This window comes from Ruditapes philippinarum, unplaced genomic scaffold (assembly GCF_026571515.1).
Source record: "Ruditapes philippinarum isolate M1 unplaced genomic scaffold, ASM2657151v2 ctg2043_1_1_1_1, whole genome shotgun sequence".
Classification (NCBI taxonomy): domain Eukaryota; kingdom Metazoa; phylum Mollusca; class Bivalvia; order Venerida; family Veneridae; genus Ruditapes; species Ruditapes philippinarum.
In genome coordinates, this window is record NW_026856121.1 from 117570 (window position 1) to 133685 (window position 16116).

Below are 16116 nucleotides of genomic sequence, written 5' to 3' on the forward strand. Positions count from 1 at the left end.
CCATTTGGTCTACGGACCGACGGACCGACGGACCGACAAGTGCAAAGCAATATACCCCGTTTTTTTCAAAAGGGGGCATAAAAATATTAATTACTGTACCAGTTGGTATAGTGGTTTTAATATTCAAATTGGTACTTATAATGTGTCTTTGTTGTTCATGAACATTTTCATTTTGTTATTCATAAGTAAAATTTTCTCATGTTGTTACTTAACTCTTATAATAACAAGAGCTTTCGGTAGGACAGCACGCTCGACTATTCTAAGTGCTTGATAAAGGTACAAAGGCTTCTAATTAAGATGTTTTATCAAGTAAATCACTGCTTTCCCTTAGGAAAAGGAAAGGCATTTAACTTGTAGTTATATTGCAGTTATTTAGCAGTTTTTTCAAATAAATGCCTTTTTTACAATTTTTTGCCCTTCATCTTAATTTGTAGGATTCCATTTAAACAGCAGTTCTTAAAAAACTGGTAAAAACTTGTTGTTAAAAAACTTGTGTCCAGCATTTTTTACCAGTTTTTCACAACATTTAAAAAATAAATGGTGATGTTAAACAATACTTACATTACCATTTTTTACAAGTTATTTTCTTGAACCATTTTTTTAAGCTAAAAGATTGTGACAGAAGCTGCAGTTTTTTACAAGTTTTATTTAAATGCTTTTAGGAAAATATAATTCATGCACACTAATATTCACTTTAATACCTTGTAGTGCATCATAGCAATATTGTATGTGTACATACACTCACCGGTGTGGGGTGTAAATTTACTTTCAAACTGAGTCATGCCGTCCAGAGGCAGCAAAAGAAATCACATGAACAACCCTGTCGTCTTCTCTTTTTTTTTTTTAAAACTCATGAAGCCAGATAGTTTGTCTGTGCAATGTGAAGGTTGTAGTTTACAATGCCTGCGACAGAGTTGAAACTCAGGACACTAGCTGTTGTATTTTTTATAAATTATACTGCTTGCGGTAACGTAATTTCAAACCAAAACAAAATTTGTACAGCATTCTTTTCTTCAATTTTTTTTCAAAAAGGAAGCTTTGCAAAATACTATACAATAGTATATAACTTTGATTTCAAAATTACTGTTAGCTGTTTTAGTACTGCGAAAATAGGAACTTTCACTGTAAATGAAAGGAAAGCATGTTTGACAGACAAGTTAAATGGTATGAAAAGACATTATGAAGTCCTACATATTATTATTATTATTGTAAAACAAATTTTTTTTTGTGTGTGTGTCTTGAGAGTGACTCACTCTTTCCAAAAAAAACAATAGGGAGTAAAGACACTAGCTCTAAAATTTATCTGTTAATTGCTCTATAGTTTAAATCTAGTCAGCATTAGACATCAGCATGTATTTAATATAAAATTTTTCTGATATTTGGAGGATCAGATTGAGAATAGATATCTTATTATGGCAATTGTTCAAAAAATAATTATGTCCCCTCATTTTCTCATTATGTACACTTAAAACGATTCTTTATAGCTGACATATGCATGAATCACTTATGTCCACTTTTAACAGTTCTTGTATATCTTGTTTTTTTTGTTTTGTTTAAGCTAGACTTTAAAGCCCCATGTATTTCTTAAGAATTCTGTATCGAAAGGGTTTTACCTCTTGACACCAAATGTCAAAATATTTAGCCTTTGTATATTGTTTTTTACTAATAAACCCCAGTCGTTTCTGTATCGTTAGTACCTTCAGTACTTTGAAATTAACGCCAGTCCGAGGCCCGAGGCCACTAAATTTAGCATCGGTCTGGTGATTATTGCAAGGTTGGTGGTCCGACGGACCAGTAGATTTTTTGTCATGAAAAAATATTATAAGAAAAATTCATCAAAATAATGAAGCAGTGTTCTCTAAAAGATTGATCTTTTTGCCTTTTTTGCAAATGAAACCCATCAATTCTGTCCTAAATGTTCAAAATACAGCGAGAGATGTCTAATTTGTATTATGTGTGTGTTTGTGTGTGATTTAATCTCTAGATTTCTGTGCATGTATAGGAATTATTGGACCACTAAAAAAGTTGTCTAGGCCACCAAAATTTATCGGTCATTCAGTGGTCCAAGTGTCAGCCTAGCTAAAATGGTTTGTCTTTGACACTGTCTAAGCCTATTACTCTAGAGAATCTGAATACTGGTCCATTAAAATAAATCCCACATTGATGATTTGCAAAGAACAAAAATAGCACAAACATGTGTCATACTTTAAGCACTAACCTGAATACATTGCCTCTCAGTCATTGAATTTAAGATTTTTGAATATAACTCGTCCGAATTCCAGTTTTGAATTTATTCTACTATATATTTAGCTCTTAAAAATTTACACTGGTCATGGGCCACCAGGGCCAGTGCTAAATCGATGACTGTAATCTGTTATTGTATTAGGGGGGCAGGACATTGAAGTGGTTTGAACACGCTTGAACAAGATATTTTTTGGCCCCACTTTAGTGCGCGGCATTTAGATTTACCCTTGTCCGTCCGTTCTCTTTTGTGTCGGATGTAACTCAAAAAGTATTTGACTAGAGTCATGAAACTTTACAGGAATGTTGATTCAGCATGTGTAGTTGTGCACCTTGCGTATTTTTGTCTGGATTTATATAGTATTTTTAGGTTATTGCCCTTGACTTAGTAAAATTTTGCAATTTTCAACTTGCTGTCGCATGTAACTCAAAATGGGTTTGACATAGAGTCATGAAACTTTGCACAGGAATGTTGATCAGCATGTGAAGTTGTGCACTGGATATATTTTCGTGGTGGATTTATTTTATTTTTTTAGATTATTGACCTTAGACTTAGAAATTTTTGCAATTTTCAACTTGTTTGCATTGTAAATCAAAAATGATTGACATAGAGTCCATTTAAACCTTAAGGAATTGCGGTCAGCATATGTAAGTTGTGCCACCTTGGTTCCGCTTGTGGATTTATCCTCGTATTTGTAGAGTTATTTCCCTTTGACTTCGTAAAAACCGTTTCATTATGTTATGTTATTTGTTCCTTCAGTGCTTGAGTTAGAATCAACCAACTTTTACAGAAATAATGATCAACATCACTAAATTACAGGAATAACAATGATAATAAATATATAATAAAAAAAATGCACAGTATATTGTTCTTAGTTTGCTTTTTTTTTTGCGTGAAAAACTTCAAAAACTCTACCTATGTGGAATAAATTGAAGCCCATAAAAACCGCCCTGGATTTTCACTTATCAAATTTCAAAATTATGTACAATGACCCAGGTTATATAACTTTCAATAGCTTTGTTTAACCAAAAGCTACAAATCTGAGGCCCAGAACAGAGGTGTGTCATAAAACACGTCCTTCATGAATGGCCATTTAAAAAGAATTCAAATAACATACCAAAACCCACTTACCTGAAAAAATATGTGAGAGTTTTGTAAATATTTAAGACACCACAGAAACCATTTTGTCAAGTTGCAATGATTTTACTTGCTTGAACCAAGTGTGCATCCACTTCACGTTCCTGCCAAGTGATTTGTATTTATTTCGTTTTTTCAAATATCTTTTGGTATATTTCCCATATGTAGAGAATTGTATTTGGTTTGATTTCAGATCAAGAATTGGGTACCACAGGCCACAAAGGGAGGAGTTCAACTAATTTGTGGATGATGTTCAAAGCTGAGGAGAGTGAGAGCTTAAATCTATAAAACGGTGTCAAAAAACGTTTGATAAGAAACTGTCATAAATTCTTCAGGTAATTGAAAGAGGGCAAGTTGTACCAAAATGCCATGGAGCTAAATAAACATGGAGAAGAAACTGTGATGTCACACAGTTAAATTCAGTATTGGCGGAATTGTGTTCTTATAAGTTATCATATGTGCCTGCGGGATTTTCAGAGATTTGATGCATCCTGGCTGTTAAAATAGCCAAAACACCGTCATATTGGATTCCCGGAGGAAGATGAAACATTTTTTTGCTTAAATAGAAAGCAATAGTTATTTATTGTAAAAGGTACTATACACACTTTCTATACAAATATTTCTCTGATGATGAAAATCTATGTCGGGGTATGTAAACAATAATTCATGGTGATATCGTCCAAGTTTAACGAGAGTGCGAAAATTGCGGACTATCGAGAAACCCAATTATCACCAAAGCCTGCAAAGGATTGTGGGTCTAATCTGACTATTATCTATTTTTAGAGCTTCCTATCTGGTTGTATATACTATATATATATCTGTGAAAATGCAAAGAAGTCGTTTGGATTACCAAAGATCAACATTTCATTTGTATACCAGAGATCATCAATTCAGTGGATTACTGCGATTTCTCAGTATGAAGATTTGATGACAAGAAAATTACTTTAACCGGGCAAAAATTGGATCTTACAGCAGGATTTACTCATTTCAGAAGACAGCAATAGAAAATGTAGGAGTTGCATGTAATTACTGGAGTTTCTTTCGTCATGTTTTGTTACTGTTTAAGTGGACGTTTTCTTAGACTGTTTAAGACAAGTGATGTCCCTCATTCAATCAGTTAAGAAAATGATGAAAGCAAATTAAAATCTAGGAGTGACCCTAGTCAAGTATTTTATAATTTTTTAACTTTTAGTGCTAAATTCAAAGAGGTGTCACATGTTACACTGTTTTTAAAAAAAGGAATCTTAAGTCAATGTGTTATTGCCAAAGCTCATTGCATTCCAGTAACTACAATGATATTATATCTAAAGAAGTGTGTCTTAACAATACAAAAAAACCAATTATAAAACTGTAAGGAAAATACTTTGTTTCATATGCAATCATGCTTTTTATTAAATTTAATAGTTTGCTTAGGGACTTGATGTTGGAACTGCTTGTCATTTTAACTGGATTTAAAAGTGCAACATTTTAGCTTCACATCAGTACAATGTGCGTTTATGTGAAGTAATGTGATTGCCCTGATGTCTCCAATGGCATCTTGTATTGTCAGCAATTTTTGTAATGATATCTTCTACAAAACTGATTATTTGATTTTAATCGGTAATGTCCTTTGGGGGCCCTGAGTAACAGTAATTCAGCTGTGGTCAGTCATACCCAGTTGCTAGAAATTTCAGTACAATGCAATCCTAGGCTATTCCAGCCATTCCTTAGATCATGTAAATACCAGAACGTCTGGGATATCCAAGTTCTTTGAAATGCCAAGGAATTACTAGAAAAAATGTTCCAAAATACCGTGGCAGGTCATTCTCAGTCATTCCTAAGATTGTAAAAATACCAGGAGTTTACTGGTATTATCATAGGTCTTTGAAATGCCTTGAAATGCCTGGGGAGTTGACTAGAAAATGTTTCCAAATACCGTGGGCAGGTCATTCTCAGTAATTAGGATTTTCCAGTACAAGTCGATCTAAGGCATTTTCCTGGTTTTCAAATTTTTTTTCTAGTTATTACCAGTAGTTTTCAGTCGTTCCAATTACCGCCAGCCAGTAACTGGAAAATTCCTCAGATTTCCTTGCATTTCCTAGGAATTATCCCTGTAAATATTCCTTGGAATTTCCCACTAAAATCCGTGGTAAATTACCAGTTAATTTCTGCAAGGTGTTTATCAATCTTTTAATGCTTTTAAAATGTAAGCATATTTGGTTTGTAACGTCTTGTAGGCGTTACAAGAATCTATGATGGTGTGTTTTTCAACATTTTGACCATTTTAGAAGAGAAATACTATGATTTCTTTTTCGTTTTTGTTCATAACAATGTCATTGGGATAAGATTTTGCTTACCTTAAATTATTTTTGCTCATTACAAACGCGATATCATGGCCCTTAATCTCAAAGTTCAAAAGATCCAGAGGCTTTATTGTGTAGATTTTTGACAGTTCATATGTCTGTTGGTCCGTCTTAGCAATTTCTAATGTTACAAATACATATAAAAGTGTCCAAAACTTTAAGTCCACACAGTATCAAACTGGTGTTGCCTAATGAAACTAAAAGGGCAATGCTTTTGGTTCATGAAAAGTTAGGGGATTTTGGTGATTTGTAAAGAAATCTATGTACATACATATGTGTCAATGTATAGAAATTCCATGTACATGTACAATTATTTTCAGATGTGAACAGTTGTTAACGGTATTATATTAGCTCAAAAAATGCAACAGTTTTTGAAAGTTTTTTTTTGCAGTTATTTATGAGGTCATATAAAGGCTTCAGTAGTGTTTTTTGAAAGTTTTTTAATGATGTCATATCAAATGGTTGAAAATGCAAACACAATTTTTTGGCAGTTATTTATGAGGTCATATAATTGGTTGGAAATGCTATCTCCATATTTGGAGGCAGTTTTATGATGTCATCTCATTTACATATTTCGGCTGATTTCAATGCTTTTTCAATGCTAAATAACTGCATTTTAAATGCATTTTAACTGCATTTTAAATGCTTTCTACATAATCACATTTGTCAAGGAAAACTGCTTAATAAATGGTTAAAACTGGTCAGAAAAACAATGCTAAATAACTGCAAGTTAAATGCCTTTCCTTTTCCTAAGGGTTATTATTATGAATGCATAAAATTGTCCCAAAAAAAGGCACAAACCCTTCAGTAGTAATTGAGATAACAGCTTACAAGCAAAACTTTACCATGAATTTCTAAGTTGAAAAAGGGGAGAAAAATCAGCCTAAATGCAAGATAGAATTATGGATCTTTGTCAGTGACCTACAATTATGACCCTAAATGCATATGTGAAGTTTTAGATAAATATCTTTAATAGTTATTGAGATATGTAAAACTTGCATGTAAACATTAACCAAGAGACTAAGTAGAAAAGGGGATATGAATCAGCCTAAATGCAAGATAGAGTTATGGAACTTGGTTAGTGACATACAATTATGACCCTCCAATTATGAATCTAAGTGCATGTGTAAAGTTTCAAGTAAATATCTTTGAAGACCTTTAACCTTTAACCAAAATTTCTAAGTTTCAAAGGGGGCAAATAATTCTTCAAATTTTGCAGCAGAGTAAATGCAATTTTGCAAAGTGATGTACATTGTTACTATAAAAAAGTATTTTAAATTTCAATTGAATATCTCAAGCAATAATTGAGATATTTGACTTTACAAAAAAAACTTTAACCAAAATTTCTAAGTTCCAAAGGGGCATAATTCTGTCAATATTGTAGGCAGAGTTATCCAACTTGTCAATCTGATGTACCTTGTTACTATAAATAAGTATTGTAAGTTTCAATTGAATATCTCAAGCAATAATTGAGATATTTGACTTTACAAAAAACTTTAACCAAAATTTCTAAGTTAAAAAGGGGCATAATTCTGTCAATATTGTAGGCAGAGTTATCCAACTTGTCAATCTTATGTACCTTGTTACTATAAATAAGTATTGTAAGTTAAATTGAATATCTCAAGCAATAATTGAGATATTTGACTTTACAAAAAACTTTAACCAAAATTTCTAAGTTAAAAAGGGGCATAATTCTGTCAATATTGTAGGCAGAGTTATCAAACTTGTCAATCTGATGTACCTTGTTACTATAAATAAGTATTGTAAGTTTCAATTGAATATCTCAAGTAATGATTGAAATATTTGACTTTACAAAAAACTTTAACCAAAATTTCTAAGTTAAAAAGGGGCATAATTCTGTCAATATTGTAGGCAGAGTTATCCAACTTGTCAATCTGATGTACCTTGTTACTATAAATAAGTATTGTAAGTTTCAATTGAATATCTCAAGTAATGATTGAGATATTTGACTTTACAAAAAACTTTAACCAACGCAGACGCGGACGCCGACGCCGGGGCGACTACAATAGCTCTCATATTCTTCGAATAGTCGAGCTAAAAATGATATTTCAAACATTTGTCTTTCGTTTAAATCTCTTATCACTAAATATCATTGATTTAGTCCATACTTAGATGAGTATAATGATAATATTCTAATAATTCATCATAATTATGTCTTCATCAAAACCAATATTTTTACTCCTAATAATTACCAGGAATTATTCAAAGCACTGTTTAAACAGAACAAAATTCTCTTTTCTCAGCTGATACTTTACTGTATAGATTGTTTTTATTTAAACATTCTGTTATATTTCAGAAAAATATACTTTTATAATCATTCTTCAAATTTATACATTCTTCTTAACAATTCTCTCAAACAGAGACATAGGGTGTTATCCATGTCTCTGTCTCAAATTCAACAAAATGAAACATTAATATTGAATTTACGCTTAATAATGAAAATAAATCCCTTAATAACGAAAATAAATTTGTTAACTTTCCTAATAAACTTCTAAAAAGTGGAGTGAAGCGCCCATACAATTGAGAAATTGGGAGTGAAACGTCTAGGTATGAACCATCTTGGGAGTGAAATGTCTCTATAATGAAATGTCTTGGGAATGAAATGTCTCTTTGGTACGAGTCGTATTGAGTACGATTAATGTATGACTAATCTTAAACGCACGTAACATAGGAAAGCGATTTGTCAAGTATACCATCTTTATAAGGTAAAACATATCTAAATAAGAATGTAAATTTACCCCATCCATGTGAAAGAGCAATTATTAAAACAATCAAACAATCGCAACATTTCGGTCTATAACGTAATAATCACCGAGGTGTTCCGTCAATCTTCTACGCAGTGATCTCCCCTTATCAGGGGCCTAATTACCGACAAGAACCGTCAGGAACCGACAAGAACCGACAAGAGCCTATATATTACAAATAAACAAATACAAAATGTGTTTTTATGATTGTTAAACATGCAGGACATATATGTTTTTTAGATTTGATATCAGTGCGGTTTGCCTAAAATACGAAAGTGACTTTTTTGACGAAAGTGAGCGAAAGTGACTTTTAAAATATGAATTTTAGCGTTTTGATAGAATTTTACAGTGAAATTACCGTTTGTAGACGTATATAATTAGCAACTAATAATATTTCTTTTCAAAAATAATCACTATGGTGATTAAATCGCCATTTATTTGCATAATTTCTTTATACAATTTCTTTAATTCGCTCACATTGAAAAATACGAAAGTGACTAATAAAAAAATTAAATATAGAGTTTTAATTGAAATTTATACTAAAATTTCAGTTTGTAGACGTATATTATCGGAAATTAAAAATATTTATTTTCAAAAATAACAATTATGATGATTAAATCGATCTTTGTTTACATAATTCAGAGATCTTACTTTCGCTCACTTTGAAAAATACGAAAGTGACTTGTAAAATATCAAATAAAGCGTATTAATTGAAATTTATAATAATATTGCATTTTGCAGACGTATATTATTAGAAATTAATATTATTTATTTTCAGATGATTTATAATACCCCTTCATTTTTTTTTTACATAATTTCTATGTTGAAGCATGGAGATTTTGTATATATATATCTGTGAAGACATATAGAGGATATTGAATGAGTGTAAGTTCAATACTGAATTTATTGCACGAGTTGAATAAAATTATATTATGCGAGCCTCTGGCGAGCATAAAATATTATTTTATTCAACGAGTGCAATAAATTCAGTAATGATGTTACACGAATTTAATATTCTATTTATCACATACCCAAAATAAAGACCGTTTAAGGTAAAATAAGAATCATTTTTCATTGACGCTTCTATAGTATAACGCTAACATTTAGCGCGTCTTTACTTTATGTTTGAATAACGCTAATGACGTCACGTCAAAATATATGCACGGCTGTGCAATACCATATTTACGGAGTCGCAAAATCGGCACGGGTGTGTGATAAATAAAGTTTATTTCATGTGCGATTTTCCAGCGATCAAGTTACAGCACTGACTGTCACTCCTGAGGTTCCGGGTTCGATCCTGGGTAACACCCATGGGATTTTTCAGAAACACTTTCAGTGTTTCCCACCTAAACAGCTAGAGGTGTACTGGTAAGAAATGCAGGTAATCCTCGCATGTATCAGTGCTATATACACTGGGCATGTAAAAGAACCAAGGAATCTATTCGATAAGAGCTACGAACTAGTTCCCGGATTCCCTTGTATCTCATAGCTGTCTCTAGTGTCTGCTGAGGTAAGGACCCTACTGGAAATAAGTGCTTGCACTTTCGTAGGTTATCCTTGATCGCCCGGTCCAAAGAAAATCAATCAATCAAGCAGGAAAGAACGGAAGTTTGCGTCATTACAATATTATATATATATATATACACAGGCAGTGGATCAGTCGCAATTAACAACATGTGAAACACGTATTGGCCTACTTCTTAAATGAGTAAAGAGCTGCTCCGTTAAAGACAATACACTTGCGACGTCGTTGACTTCAAATTTTAAAGTTATACCGTGCGCCGGGTCGCTTTACATGCACATTGCATTAACGGCATAACATTTTCAGTTGTTAATGTTTCTTGTTGGTATTTTTCGTTTCATATAGGGGATACTATTCCAATTTATGTTCCGTGTATTTTTATGTAATTGCATCTTACATGATATGCCCACACAGGTTTATAACGAGGTTAAATTATTAGGTATATGAAAAACCATTATTATACGATTGCATGTCCTGAAGATTTTAAAATATATTTCCATTTTTACATATACATTTATAAGGAGGATTAAGCATATGCAATATTTACAAGTGACATTCACAGAGACGCTGATCATTTCCACTACACTATAGTCTAGTTTAATCAGGATGATAACGCTTCATCAGAAATTCGTGCTTACTTTATCCTTTATTTAGCAAAAAATACAAGTAATCAATGTTTAGTGTCCAACTTTATTTGTCATCCAATGAAAACGCTATATTTTTGTGCGTTAATTTTCATAGAAGAACAAAAGTCGATACTATATCGAATTCGTCCATAGTCGACTTCTATTTTTTCATAGTACTTCATAAAACCGCATAGTGACGTAATAAAGTGAATGATAATGAGGCCAAATAAAGCTTGACACTAAATATGTTAGCATTCATCCGTGACGTTCTACAGAAATTAGAAACATTCTCCTGTCGCTATCGCTCCCGTCGAAGTTTTTAATTTCCGTAGAACATCACGGATGAACACTAACAAAATAAATTATATTTAGTGATGTACCAATTTCTGATAATAAAGAATGGTTTGACTATGAGTGTATACATGCTAAGCAATTATATACTAATGCATTTAAAAGATATATAATATGAATAAGACACTTTTTAATAGGGACCAATTTTGTCTTTTAAAAAGGGCATATAAAAGGATTGTTGAACGGAAAAGAAAAATGTATGATTTGAAGAATATAAAGTGTATTGGAAATTTACGATATTCTAAGCCGAAAGAGTTTTGGAAGTATTTTAACAGTAAAAGTAAATCAAAACAGAATATTGAGTTAGACGATTTTTAAAAATATTTTTCACAACTTGGTAATGATATATTTCAAGCGAGGAATGAGGAAGCAAAACGCTTTACTTCTGATAATGACTTTAATGACTTAAATGGGTCAGATGAGATTTTGGATAAATGAAATAATTGAGTCTGTTAATTTAAGGCGTTAAAGAGAGATAAATCTCCTGGTATTGATTTATTATTGAATGAATATTTTTTAGAAGCTATTGATATATTGTCATCTCATATATGTGATATTTTTAATTATATCCTTGATAGTGGTCATTTTCCTGATATGTGGACTGAATGCGTTATTGTTCCGTTACATAAAAAAGGCGATAAAAATTACGTCAATAATTACAGGGGACTCACGCTTGTAAGTTGTTAGTCGAAATTATTTACATCAGTTTTGAATAAAAGCATTATGACTTATTGTAATGAAAAAATTATTATTTCTGATGCTCATGAAGTTTGGATTTAGAAAAGGAAAATCGACAGTTGATGCTTTGTTTATCTTGTTAACATTAGTTCAGAAGTATTTAAATGGCAATAAACGTCTTTATTGTGTTTTATTGATTTTAAAAACTGTTTTGACAGTTTATATAGAAATGCCCTATCGTTAAAGCTTTATAAAAGTGGAATTAGATGTAAAATGCTACGTATTGTGAAAAAGTTAAGTCTTGCGTAAGGTTGTGTAATACCTATTCTGACTTTTTTGAATACGCTGTAGGCTTTAGGCAAGGGGAGGTAATTTCGCCAATATTATTTTCCCTGTTTGTAGAAAACTTAGAGTTATATCTACAACAGAATACGAACTCTGGTCTTACTATTGACAATAAACTTATTTTGCCGTTGTTTGCTGATTATATGATTATTTTGGGTGAATCGCCTGATGAGGTTAATCAATCATTAAAGCTTTTATGTATTTATTGTGAAAGTTGGTGTCTAGAAGTAAATACCGATAAAACAAAAGTTGTTGTATTTAGGAGGCGTGGTGGTTTATTATAAGTAATGAAGAATTTTTCTACAATGGTATAAGACTTGAAATTTTGGACAATTTTATCTATTTGGGTACAACTTTTAATTATACAGGTAATTTTGTACTAAATAAAGAACATTTAGTTGATAAAGCATTGAAAGCCTTAATTTTGTTACTTATTAATTGTCATAAATATTGATTAAAGCCTAAAATTATTTGTCATTTACTTGATTCATTTGTTGGTTCTATTTTAAATTATGCACCAGAAATATGGGGATTCAGTAAATCTAAGGAAATTGAAAGAATTCATCTCAAATTTTGTAAAAAAATTATTAAAGATCAAAACGACGACATATGTTCATGCAACGGTATGGTGAACTTGCACGATATCCTCGTGAAACTTGTACGATATCTTCTTTATATTATGAGATATGTAAGAATCATTAAATATTGGTTTAAACTGACTAAAACAGACAATATAATATTACAGCATGCGTATAGAATTGCATATGGTGATTGTTTATTGGGAAAGAAAACTGGTTGTCAAATGTGAAATATTTATTATATGATTATGGTTTTGCATATGTGTGAGATTCGCCTGAAACTGTTTGTGAAAAGACTTTTATATTATGTTTTAAACAACGGATTATCGATAGTTTTGTTCAAGGGTGGCATGTAAATAAGGAAAACAGTCTTGTTTTAGAAGTTTATAATCATGTCAAAAGTAATTTTGAGTACGAAAAATACTTGGATATTTTGCCTTGCGATTTAAGATGTTATTTAACAAAATTAAGGTTATCTTCACATTCTTTGAAAATTCAAACAGGTCGATACAGTACTCAAAGAATTGATAGAAATCAACGTTATTATATATATTGCGATAAGCATGACATTGAGGACGAGTATCATTTTATTTTGGTTTGCTCATGTTATATTGATTTAAGGAAACTATATATAAAAAAGTATTATTATGTTAAACCAAGCATGTTTAAATTTGTAGACCTATTAAAAATGATAAAAGAACAATTTTTAAAAATTTAGCTATTTCTATTAAACGTGCTATGACTTTAAGAGCATCTGCTACACATATTCAAGTCTCTTAGAATAGAAAACGATGAAATTGTATGCTTAAAATATCATGTAATTGTAATTTTATTAAATGTAAATGTGTAAATGTAATGTATGTGCTAATTGCGATACTTATAAACACTGGTTTATCATGTGACTGTATTATATTACATGTAAATGTATCAATTTTGTAAATATGTTACGATGATGTACTTATAGTACAAATCTAATAAAATAAATGTTCTGTTTTGTTCTGTTTATAGGCGGGGCTCAGTATGCTAAGTGTTCTCTCCCATGATTCAAATTATCGAATAAATATTTTTCAATAGATCTATGCAATAAATATTTTAATTATACAATGTATATTTTCAAATATAGAACATACATATAGAAAGTTATCGCACACAAATATTTTTAATGATGAACAAATATTCAGCAGGATTGAATAAATATTATGGTAAAGAAATATAAAACAAGATATGTTTGTAAAACATGTATGCCCCCTATCAGAAGCCAATTAGTCATGTGATAAGGTTATTATGCATGACTTCTGACCCAGTGATCAAACAATTAATAAGGGTTATCAAGTATCTACTGGTCATGACCTTAACCTTTGACCCCTTGACCCAAAACTCAATAGGGGTCATCTGCTGGTCACGACCAATCATCATACAAAGTTTGAAGTTCCTAGGCCTAAGTGTTTTTAGTTAATTGATCAGAAACCGTTTTTACCTACAAAGTCAATGTGACCTTGACCTTTGACCACTTGACCCCAAAATCAATAGGTCATCTGCTGGTCATGACCAATCACTATACCAAGTTTGAAGTTCCTAGGCCTAAGGGTTCTTTAGTTATTGATCGGAAACCGTTTTAACATACATGGTCAATGTGACCTTGACCTTTGACCCTAAAATCAATAGGGGTCATCTGCTACTCATGACCAATCACCATACCAAGTTTGAAGTTCCTAGGCCGAAGCGTTCTTTAATTATTGATCAGAAACCGTTTTTACTTACAATGTCAATGTGACCTTTGACCCCTTGATCCCAAAATCAATAGGGGTAATCTGCTGGTCATGACAAATCACCATGCCAAGTTTGAAGTTCCTAGGCCTAAGTGTTCTTTAGTTAATTGATCAGAAACCGTTTTTACCTACAACGTCAATGTGACCTTGACCTTTGACCCCTTGACCCAAAACTCAATAGGGGTCATCTGCTGGTCACGACCTATCATCATACAAAGTTTGAAGTTCCTAGGCCGAAGCGTTTTTAGTTAATTGATCAGAAACCGTTTTTACCTACAAGGTCAATGTGACCTTGACCTTTGACCCCTTGACCCCAAAATCAATAGGTCATCTGCTGGTCATGACCAATCACCATACCAAGTTTGAAGTTCCTAGGCCTAAGGGTTCTTAAGTTATTGATTGGAAAGCATTTTTACCTACAAGGTCAATGTGACCTTGCCCTTTGACCCCTTAACCCCAATATCAATAGGGGTCATCTGCTGGTCATGACCAATCACCATACCAAGTTTGAAGTTCCTAGGCCTAAGGGTTCTTTAGTTATTGATCGGAAACCGTTTTTACCTAAGAGGTCAATGTGACCTTGACCTTTGACCCCTTAACCCCAAAATCAATAGGGGTCATCTGCTGGTCATAACCAATCACCATACCAACTTTGAAGTTCCTAGGCCTAAAAGTTCTTTAGTTATTGATCGGAAACCGTTTTTGCTTACAAGGTCAATGTGACCTTGACCTTTGACCCCTTGACCCCAAAATCAATAGGGGTCATCTACTGATCATGACCAATCACCATACCAAGTTTGAAGTTCCTAGGCCTTAAAGTTCTTTAGTTATTGATCGGAAACCGTTTTTCCTTACAAGGTCAATGTGACCTTGACCTTTGACCCCTTGACCCCAAAATCAATAGGGGTCATCTACTAATCATGACCAATCACCATACCAAGTTTGAAGTTCCTAGGCCTTAAGGTTCTTTAGTTATTGATCGGAAACCGTTTTTCCTTACAAGGTCAATGTGACCTTGACCTTTGACCCCTTGACCCCAAAATCAATAGGGGTCATCTACTGATCATGACCAATCACCATACCAAGTTTGAAGTTCCTAGGCCTTAAGGTTCTTTAGTTATTGATCGGAAACCGTTTTTGCTTACAAGGTCAATGTGACCTTGACCTTTGACCCATTGACCCCAAAATCAATAGGGGTCATCTACTTGTCATGACCAATCACCATACCAAGTTTGAAGTTCCTAGGCCTAAGGGTTCTTTAGTTATCACTCGGAAACCATTTGGTCTACGGACCGACGGACCGACGGACCGACAAGTGCAAAGCAATATACCCCCTTTTCTTCGAAATGGGGGCATAATTAGAGTTATACAATATAAATATTGGATATAGAACAAAAATGTAATTAATTGAATATTGCAACGTTTAACATGCCATACGTACCCTAATTTTTTTTAATTTTTATTTTACAATCTTTCATAAAAAATAATGATGTTAGCTTGTGGGACATGTCATATACATAACTTTTATAATAAATGACATGTAGTGTACTTAGATTTTAATTGATTGTGTATTTCATTTTATCGCATTGTGACTTTTAACACATAAAGTATATTTATTCTTCTCCTTTATAATAATCAAACTAATTAATGGTTTTCAGACCTGTAACACGTGGAGTCATTTCTCTGCCGTGATGAGTAAAGTTTGGGCAGCTCGTATTAAATTGCCTTACCTATGCTCCACATGTAGAAATAGCTTCGATT

The 16116-nt window shown here is 32.4% G+C and overlaps 1 protein-coding gene across 2 annotated transcripts in view; it reads right to left on the reverse strand.

The window, feature by feature from the left end:
• LOC132745441 (cAMP-dependent protein kinase inhibitor alpha-like) overlaps positions 1 to 8599 on the reverse strand; it is a 56967-nt gene extending 48368 nt beyond the window's left edge. Inside the window, exon 1 of one of the 2 annotated variants that reach the window (XM_060734357.1) lies at positions 8481 to 8599. Coding sequence is in view for 1 of the 2 variants with exons in the window: in XM_060734359.1 (XP_060590342.1) it covers positions 8481 to 8489 (9 nt within the window). In the remaining variant the exon portion in view is untranslated. The remainder of the gene's footprint in view (positions 1 to 8480) is intronic. The other variant, XM_060734359.1, reaches the window with a different exon arrangement.
• Between the last annotated feature and the right edge of the window lie 7517 nt (positions 8600 to 16116).